The sequence below is a fragment of the Centropristis striata genome, chromosome 2 (assembly GCF_030273125.1).
Source record: "Centropristis striata isolate RG_2023a ecotype Rhode Island chromosome 2, C.striata_1.0, whole genome shotgun sequence".
NCBI classification, from domain to species: domain Eukaryota; kingdom Metazoa; phylum Chordata; class Actinopteri; order Perciformes; family Serranidae; genus Centropristis; species Centropristis striata.
Window position 1 is genome coordinate 33,695,723 of NC_081518.1, and position 10,434 is coordinate 33,706,156.

Below are 10,434 nucleotides of genomic sequence, written 5' to 3' on the forward strand. Positions count from 1 at the left end.
CTGAAACCATACTGTATGACTGTGTGAGTTTGTCACTGTAAATGACCAAACCACAACAAAATGTTGATCTGCAGCTATCAGATTCTATCACACACATACAGAGTCAGCCTTGACAGAGTACATTATCGAAACAGAAACCTACTTTATAAAGTATATGCTGGCATGTTTAACATAGCCTTTGAAGTACACATTCAGGCTTATGCCCCAATTGATAGTGAAAGACAAGTTGTCTTGCACATGGGCTGAGTTGCCTGTGGTCAGTGACATCATGGGACAGAGGCTCTTCCTCTTTTGAAATGACTCACTTGACATTCAGGTTTTGAACACAGTTTACTCGGACAAGTACTCCATAACCTTCAACAACTTCATTTAAATTGTTAGTGAGTGTTTAACTTTAGAGAGAAGCCCGTTTAAGAAGTTGACAGCGAGGTAGACAGCTGTGTTTACTTGGAGGAAGTAACAACTGAGATGACGCCTCTGATGTTTAAAGATGCTTTCTGGGTAAGGCTATTTTTGTGCTCTCATGCTTTGCTTATTAAGTGGTCACTGGTATCTTTACAATCATGAATTAACTTTTTAAGTATTTGCATTTCATGCAACTTTATACTTTTCAATCTACTGTCAAGCTGATTTTTGTACCCCTTCTGTCCAGTGAAAACCAAGCATTTTCAAATGTAGTGAATTTGAATTTTTTTGATGAACTAAAGGATCAAGTATTTTATATATATATGTAACATATTCCTTTATGAGGTGAAACAAAAAAGGGCTGTTTTTCTGATTTTTTAGAGATACATGGTTACCACAGGACAGCGACACCACAAACATATGATCTTTGAATATTATCATGATTATGAGATTATGATTATGATGCCTTGCTGTAGATTAAACTACCCGACAGAATATAAATGACTAAAATGAGCACAGCCTAAAAATCTACAGCCACAAAATGCCACATACACATTCGTGCTGCAATAATATTAATCCCCAAAACACCATATATAAACCTAAAACACTGACAACCTACCACTGCACAAACAGTACTTATACTTTGGATACTTATAGTTTGCAAATACTTTTACTTAAAGTTTTGAATGCAGGACTTTTACTTGCACGGAAGTATTTTAGCTACTGGTGTGTATTTTAACTTGTACCAGCCATCTGCAGTCGAGGCCCACATTTAGAGTTTAGAGGAAAAATGTTAAGTTATACCAGTGTTTAGCTCACTTAGCCAAGACAGCAGTCCTAGTGAGTTTTACAGTTCAGAAATCCGCCATATTCTGTGCTAGCTCCCTCAGTGTTCAAGTCATTGTCATGTGTCGAACAACCTATTAATAGGTTGTTCTTCTTATCAAGGGCAGTTTCATGAAGTACTGAGTATGTTGTCATGTCACATCGAACATTTTTTTTGCATGTTGCTAGTTCTGCATTTTGACCACATACTGAGTCCAGGATTGACTCAAGGACATGTTGTAACATTTGTTGAGCAATGCTGTTCATTGCAGTATTTCTCTAAGCTTCATCTATGTCCATACAGGGGGCAGATTTCACTTGTCACGCTGGGTATGACGCTGTCATCCAAAGGCTGCGAGATGGAAGACAAATGTGCAAAGACATGGAGGAGCTTTTAAAAATGAGGTAGCGTTTCTCTGAAACCAAAACTTGCTGATTTGGGAAATTCCTATTTTCTGTGATTATTGTGCAGTTAACACCAAGACAACATAACCCAAATATAGATCTAAGTAAACCACTCATTTACATCACAACAGATCAACAGTTTGACAATTGAGGTTTAGTACAGTGGCCAATTTAATGAGTAGAACATTTTTTTATTAATCCATTGTTCTTCCCATTTAATCATTTTATCGATTAGTTGTCTGGTCAAAAAACATCACAAAATAGTGAAAAGTGTCCGTTCCAGTTTCTCAAAGTCCAAGGTGATGTTTCAAACTAAAACACAACAATTGTGGGCTGCAGTGTAATGATGTGTGTTCATGCTGCACAGGGCACTAGCAGAGGAGAAGTATGGGAAGGAGCTGGTGACTATTGCTCGCAAAGCTGCAGGACACACAGAGATCAGGTAAAAACAGACAGTCTGATGACTGAGATCAATATTATAACACACAGTACAGTATGGCAATAATATACTCACTGTATTATACCCACAATCTACTGTGTTGTATCAAAGTGTATATTTACAAAAACAAAACATTTCAGTCAGTTTGAACATTTTATCTGTTGTCTTTTTCTAGTTATTTAATAAAAAAAGAGATACGCAATTATCTTATTATCTTATATTATCTAATCTTTCATATGTTATGTAGACTTGGTGTGTGAATATGACATAATGAAATTGTCACATTTTAATTTTTGTGTTAAGTTAAATGCTGATTGAAACTGACCTACAACATATAAAGCATCAGTCAGGCGTCTATGAGTCATATATTAATTTTAGAAGATACACACATTTGTCTCTCTGTCAGACAGACAGAGAGAAAAAGAGATTGTATATGGATGTGTGGTGTGTGTGTGTGTGTGTGTGTGTGTGTGTGTGTGTGTGGGTTGGCACGCGCACCACCGATCTATATAAGTGGCCAGTTTCCTGTTCTCTATTATGTCAGCCCCCTGCTACAGAGCTGAGAGAAAGGTGTCATAACAAAAGTATATAGCTCCATAACCATAAGAAAATACATTTGGGACATTAAAACCAATGAGATTTTACACCTATATGTGATATTTTTTATAACAAACAGAAGGTGAGAAGTATGGATGGTAGGGTTTGAATCAACATGCTGTCTTAGTATGTCATGGGTAAATTAATGAGCCACAATTCCCCATTTTATAGCAAACACCAGTGAGGTGACTCGGGATGCTAAAATACCACTTTTTCAAGTCTGAAACCGATACAGTACCGATACCTTAAGTATCAATCAGATACTGTCTTTTTCCGTTAAACAACTAAGCTGTTCAAAAAATGTTTCAGAACTCCCTTTGCTAAACTTGGCCATCTAAAAAACACATCATGCTCAAACTGTGAAACAGCTACTCCCCTAAAGGAAGAAATACATTGCCCACAACAGTACCTCAATATAACACTAACACGTGACACAAGCTGCTCACCTCTCTCGGTGAGAGGCCGCTCGCCCGAAGTTTAGCAAAGCATCTACATGATAGTTTAGACTTATGGATCGGACTATACGTTTTTTCCTTCCGATATCCGATACAATGATTTTGGCCTACATCGCCCCAATATCAGTACTGAATATCAGATAAGTGCATCCCTAGAGGTGACCATGATGCACTTTGTACCCAAGTACTTTAGTAAACATGTTTAGTCACCAGCAGTCAGCGTTTTCTTGCAAAGGAACAGGAAGGAACAAATTCATTTAAAAAAAAAAAAAGAGAGAGATTCAGTGACAGCCCTGGATGAATTTTAAACATTTGTGTGACAAATGTTTATTGTTCTATGTGTGAAAAGATCTTGTGCCTGACAAAAAATGCACTGAATTATCTCTGGTCTGTTTTTCCAGCACCTTAAAAGCTTCCTTTGAACTACTTAAAACACGTAAGTTCATCCAGTCATGAACGAATCCTACCAAAGCACTAAATACTGCTGCGATTGCTGTTATTAGTGTATGAAGTGATGAATTGCTTTATTTTGCTGTTTTTGGCTGCAGAAATTGAGAACATCGGTAACTTTCACATCCAGCTGTCTGATATATTGAAAGAGGAGGTGAAAAAGATTGAGACATTCAGAGAGCGGCAGAAAGAGCAGAGGAAGAAGGTACTGGGCCGTTTGTCTTGCTTAACACTTGACTTACTGTCGAGGTGAGGTTTCATTGCCATGACAAACATAATGTGATGGCTTCCTCTAGCTTGAGGCACATACAGATTATTTTTGTCTACCTGTTTGCAGATTGTATGTTACCGTCATTTAAATCAATTTGAAGGTAATACATGTTTACAAAGCCAAATAATGGCCAAGAAATGAATGTGTACACATATCCCCTATCACTGGGGAAGCTGAAAAACTTATTTCTGCATTTCCTTCCATTTCCTTAGAAATAAGTCTGGTTCCTTTTGTTTGAAGTTTTTTTGCAGTATTTTATGAATTTGTGGGATATAAATGTAAAAAGTTATATGCACAGCAAAAAAAAACATTACATGTTAGATGTACATATTTTGACACTTCTGTTTCTTTTTATAGTTTCAAAGCATCATGGAGAAGGTTCAGAAGAAAAAGGTTTCTTTGTACAAGAGGACCATGGAGGTATGACCAGCTACAGCTCATATCCTTTAAATTAGTACATTTTTTAATTTAATCCAGAAATCAAACATGGCTAGTTTTCTCATTGTAAATAAACTGCCTTGTTGGAATAGTGCATACAGTACGACCATCATTTCACATAAACAGCGCACATTACAGCCCTTCCTGTCTTTTGGTGGAACTAAGTGGTTTCGGTTTCTGTCTGTCCAAGTCTAAAAAGAACTACGAGCTGAGATGCAGGGAGGCAGACGAGGCAGAACAGGGGGCTGAGAAGACTAATGTTACATCGAAAAACTCTGAAAAGGTACAAAAACTGAATGAGCTACCTTATGATTAATATAATGTCAGACCACTTTGCAGTTTAAAGAGTTTTAAACACATTTGGCTTTGCAGCCTGTACTGCAAGTTTCCAGTTGACAGCAGGTCAACAGTAGTGGTGGGACTTTTCTGCAGTTGTGCACAGGCATGCAATTGCAACATCTAGCAAGGAGGAACTGAATTTTCAAGTGCTACTCAAAGTACATTCAACCTTACACAAATCCCCAATCATCATAATTATATTATATATAACTTTTGTATATTCAGGAAAAGATGTAAAAGTAATGTGCTGCCCACTGCTCCTTGCATGGTGTGTTCACTTGTGTGTAAAAAAGGATGTATTAAATGCAGAGGTTGAATTTCCCCATTGTGGGATTAATAAAGTAATCTTCTTCTAATCTGTTCAACATATCTAACATGTTTTGGCCTGATGTTATGATGATTATGAAGGTTTAATGTGATAGAGTCTGTCCAGTTTGAATAGTGAGCTTGCCCCAATAATGGTCATACGCGTCACTTCCTGTGTAATGTTGGTGTCACAGGTACGCCACAGAGCCAAACATTGCAGGCAGGGAGCCAGTGAAGCAGGTGTGACCCAGAAACACATTTCAACTCTATCATTTCTATTTATAACCTGCATACATTTGTGTTTCATTTCTAACTAACCATTTCTAATGATACTCTGATCTCTCACAGAAAAGTTGTACTTTACCAACATTGTACAGCTAGAAAGTGTCCGTCAGGACTGGGAAGAAACACACAGAAGCACCTGTGAGGTAGGTGGACTGTATTACTATAGTATATTACAAGCACTGCTGTCTAATAACCCAGAACAAGGGCTTCTAACCACACAAACTATACCTCACACCACATCCCCTTTATCTGCAACTATGATTTCACTCATAGCACCATACACTTGGAGCAACCTAAAATGGAACAACACACCCACTGGCTGAAATGCTTCATCATACAAATAAAGTTCTCTTTCAGCTTTTATAAAGTACATTACAATTGGCATGTCAGTCTTTCCTAATATACTGAGATGATACTGCTGGTTTGCAGTGATGCAGCTGACAAGGTAAAAGTGACGGACACAAAGTGAAAGAAAACAATCACGTCTCTGTAAATGACTGATTTGAACATGTCTCTCAGGTGTTCCAGCAGATGGAAGGAGATCGCATCAGCTTGCTCAGGTGTGCTATTTGGGACCACTGCAATCATTTCTCAATGCAGTGTGTGAAAGACGATGAGGTGAGCTCACTTTCTTTATCTTTAAACTTTTGAATGGAGACAAACTTAATGTAACCCTCTGGGTCAGTTTGGGATCAGTGTCTCACCTAAATGCATTCTTTTTAGTTTAGGCACAGGTTCAAAACGCATAAACAAATTACATTTAAGAAGCATTCTATTATATGAAATTAAGCAGCTTTGCAATGTCAAGTCGTTCAACCAAAATGATCAAAGGTTGTTTGTCCCTATAGCATGAGATCAACATGCCCTCATACCTAAAATGTAAACACCTGAAAAACGTGGTTAATAAAAGAGCTGTAGCTTCGGTTTAGGCGTGGATGTCTCTTCTGTGTGGAGTTTAGATGTTCTCCTCATGTCAGCGTGGGTTCTCACCGGATACTCCTCTCATTGTCCAAAAACATGCACTTAGGTTTTATTGGTGACTCTAAATTGCCCGTAGGTGTGAATGAGAGCGTGATTGTCTCTGTCTATGTCTCTATTTCTCGCCTGACTCATACACCAAAAAAGTTTTCTAGCTTGCTGGTTTACTTCCGCGTTAGCCACTGAATAGCACAGTAGTCTTTTTCCCACTGGACCCGCCCACGAGTTACAGCTCAGCAGATAGACTTAACATGTGATGACATCATAGATTCCTAAATCACTTATTTCAGCCTGAGGAAAGTTTTTCAAACATAAAACCTCCATGGATTAAAAACAAATGATAGAAAGGTCTAATTATTGACCTTGTCTTTAGTCCGAGGTGTCCTGTCAACAGTATTACAGACGTCTCTTTTACTCATGCAGTTTAATCTGCAGTTTGCTTGACCCACCTGCACCCCGACCTCCTCCGTCCGCAGACTTTGATACTTTTATACTACGTCAACCGAATTCCTGCTTTGCTCCAGTCTTCTTCTTAATACTTCGGCAAGAAGTTGCCAGCGAACAATAAATGCTGATATGGGTCGTAATAAGCTGTAAAAACGACCTATGGGGGAATTTTTTGAAGGACATCACAACATTAGCAAATGTTTGCCTGCTTACACATTAAACTAAGGCAGTGAGCATGGTAAACATTATACCTGCTGAACATCAGCATGCATCGACTAGGTGAGACTAGATGGGGTAGATATGTAGACTCTTTCTTGACAGCAAGAAGAAACACATGTTGTCATCCATTTGATGATTTATCCAAAGCATCTTTCACACATGCCAAGTTTCTTCCTCTTTTATTTTGCTTTAGCTTAACTGAGCTACTGAGTTTTACGAGAACAGTGTGATTTCAAAGGTAACTGCCTCTTGTTTTCAGTTGAATGAGGAAGTGAGGAAGCTACTGGAACAGTGTGACATCACCACGGACAACAACTTTTTCATAGGGATGAAAAGCACAGGATCGAGGCCTCCAGGTAAAAGCATTTAGATTGTCCTTTCCCCTGTCGAGAAAACTGCTAATTTGTGAGAAAAGGTGCCATAACAAGACATCTGATTTTGAGTGCTACTGCCAAGGACGAAAGCAACACAAGACCTCACTTCTCAAAAGAGCAGCTTATCTTTTCTTCTCACAGACCCCATATTGTTTGAGAGCTTCTACCAGACTGAGACGTCCAGGGACAGCAACGGCCAGGCACATTTTGCAGGTGGAGGAGAAGACATGATGATGAGGTGTGACACAATCCCCAGAAGGAACCAGTAGGAGACAGCATTGTTAATGTACAACTGCCAGGGTATAACACATGAATACTGCCAGGTTGTTGTGGCAATAAGAAAATACTGTCTCCCCCTGGTTCATCTTTTTTCACTACCTTTCTCTGTTTTGAACATTAAAGAAAAAACAATGTGTTCAATTTTTTTACGTACAGCAGTTATTTTAACCTATTCTATTAAATCTATTTCTGTTTATATCCGGAACATCTCCCGTCAACTGGACCTCTCAGGCACTCTACCCTGCTCTCAAGTTCTTTTAACATCAGTGTCAATAGTCTTCAAAACTCTGCACTGACACCTTTTGGTGAGAGTAAGTATTGCATTTACTTGTCAGATCTCTGTTACACTAATGAACACTTCTGTTTTACATTTAACAATAAATAAATGTGTAAATGAAGACATATCATTTAACTGTACATTTTAATTGACTGGAATATCAATGCACTGTTTACAACCTTGATTCCAAAGAAGTTGCGAAGCTGTGTGAAACGTAAATTAATGTATGAAATTCAGAATTCAGAGTGTATATACAGAACAAAGTTTATCAGTTTTAAAACCCAACTGCCAAGTAGGGGTAAAGGGAAGGGTTAGGATTAGACCAAGAAAACTTGTCGAGCCAAAGTTGAAATAGAAGAACTGTGAGGCCAAAAGACTTGTATGAGGCGCATTTGGTAATTCATTCTAGTTTCTGCTGTTTGTTAGCCGCTTGTTTAGCATGTGGCTAAAACACAACTGAAACTTCATCACGTTTTTGGTCTAACCCTGCCTCTACCCGTACCTGCTGGAAGGCAGGTGGTTTTAAGAGGTTAAATATATTTTTAATATATTTTCTACAGTTTGCAATTGAATATATGTTACAAAGGATTATCTAACTACTGGATTTTCTCTAATTTACATTTTAGACAATGTCCCAACTTTTTGGGAATTGGGGTTGTACACAAACAATATGGATTGTATACATAAAGTTAACATAAAGAGGTTAACATTTTTAATTTTCTGTCACTCTGGCTTCAGTTGACATTTCAGATGATGGATACGCACCCCTACCAGGCCTTCAGCAAGCAGCACCACTGGCCACAGTGTCAACTGATGAAGACAGCTACATTGTACTTTATGACTATAATGCACAGGTGATTCATTATTTAGTACTATTTGCAATACTGTTACATAGGTGGGTGTGAAACCCAGTTTGTCAATAGTTAGTCAATAGAGTACCATCACACACAACATTACCTTTGAAAAATAATGTAGGTATTCAGGTATTTTAGTGACTATAACTCATTTTGTCATCTTTGTTCATATTGACTGGTCAGGAAGAAGATGAATTGTCGGTCAGTAGAGGGGACATGGTGCAAGTGTTGGAACAAGGTGAAGATGGCTGGTGGACAGCAGCAAGGAATGGGCAGACTGGACTGCTGCCAGGAAACTATCTGGGAAAAGTCTGAACACACATACACACACACACACACACACACACACACACACACACACACACACACAGACATACAAATGCACACAGATGAATGACAACACACACAGTCACACAACAAAACATATGCATAGAAGTATGTCAAACTTGCAAAGACGCAAAATGAACATAAACACATGCCACTTCATCCACACATTCAAACACACACACACACACACACACACAAATGTATACTTGTAACTTATAACTAAAAAATCGAGCATCTTTTAGTAGGTGGCAGGTTATTTGAGCAATTTACTTGTGAAAAGTCTTCATCAGGCAAAGAGAGTGGAACTATAATTTATTAATGATTAATTAATTATAAAAAAAATACATCATAACCCTGCAACCTCTTGCGTTTTACAGCTCGGATACTGCTACTTATGTCTCTTATATTGTACCGTACAGCCTCATATGACTAAGGAATGATAAAGCATGTGATGATGAAAATATGGATGTACAATTTTTGAAAGGCTTGATATTGTTTTATCTGAATGTGTCATATTTTCAACGGGTGTTTGATGTAAGCAACAAAAACAAGTTTCAGTTGCCAATAGTAGATCAAATAATATTGTGATAGCGCAAGTCTTCATGGCAACATAATATTTTGTTTTGTTTTGTTTTAATTAACAATCTTAACAGTGACCATCAGACCCCAGACAAAGAAATAACTACTAAATATATCCCTAATTGATTACAAAATAAAGCTGCATTGGTTGGTTAATTCAGCACTCGATTTGATGTGATACAAGTTATCATTAAATTAAGTCAAGTAAATATGGTGTTAGCAGTGAGGTTTTAAGTTGGAAAGAAATGTCATATTTCAGTTAACACTGGTGATAATAATAAAGCGTGTGGCACATACCTGTTCTCTTCAATTCCACTTGTCCTGTCCATTTGGGTCGCCATGTTTGCTCTTCCATGAAGTTAGCACGTTGATAAACTTCTCAGAAAGATGCTTGAAGTCCCGAAAGCCTTTTCTTGACCAGATATCAGTCCCTCGAAATAAAACATCCATTTCGCAATTCTAGGGGGGAAAATTGATACCCAGAGAACAAAAATGTGTCTTCTCTGGTTATCGAACTTTGCAGTTAACTTCTTGGAAAACGACTACACATTAACTGTTATTGTTTTTGTTTTTTTTATTACCAGTGGTTCAGTTTATACATATATTCCTGCCGCTAGTAAGCTCCAATGTATTTTTCTTCAATTTTTATTATTATTATTTTTTCGGCGCTTCTTTTTTCGCTTCTGCGCATGCGCGGCTTTTCCGCTTCTGCGCATGCGCGTTTTTTTGCGCAGTGTCCAGGAAAGCCGCGCATACGCAGAACCACAAAAGCCTGCGCATGCGCAGAACCGCAAAATCCACGCATGCGCAGAAGCGAAAAAGCCGCGCATGCGCAGAAGCCAAAAAGCTGCGCATGCGCAGAAGCGAAAAAATAATAATTAAAAA

The 10,434-nt window shown here is 38.1% G+C and overlaps 1 protein-coding gene across 1 annotated transcript; it reads left to right on the top strand.

Annotated features, from left to right (window-relative positions):
• Positions 1–329: 329 nt before the first annotated feature.
• On the top strand, positions 330–8,967 carry LOC131981524 (proline-serine-threonine phosphatase-interacting protein 1-like). The gene is made up of 15 exons (XM_059345851.1): positions 330–501; positions 1,535–1,635; positions 2,003–2,077; positions 3,528–3,562; positions 3,675–3,781; positions 4,205–4,267; positions 4,476–4,568; positions 5,125–5,170; positions 5,279–5,358; positions 5,735–5,833; positions 7,119–7,215; positions 7,375–7,471; positions 7,744–7,823; positions 8,528–8,643; positions 8,827–8,967. Exons 1-15 carry the CDS (start codon positions 469–471, stop codon positions 8,956–8,958), a joined length of 1,254 nt encoding a protein of 417 aa, XP_059201834.1. The 5' UTR covers positions 330–468; the 3' UTR covers positions 8,959–8,967.
• Positions 8,968–10,434: the final 1,467 nt, after the last annotated feature.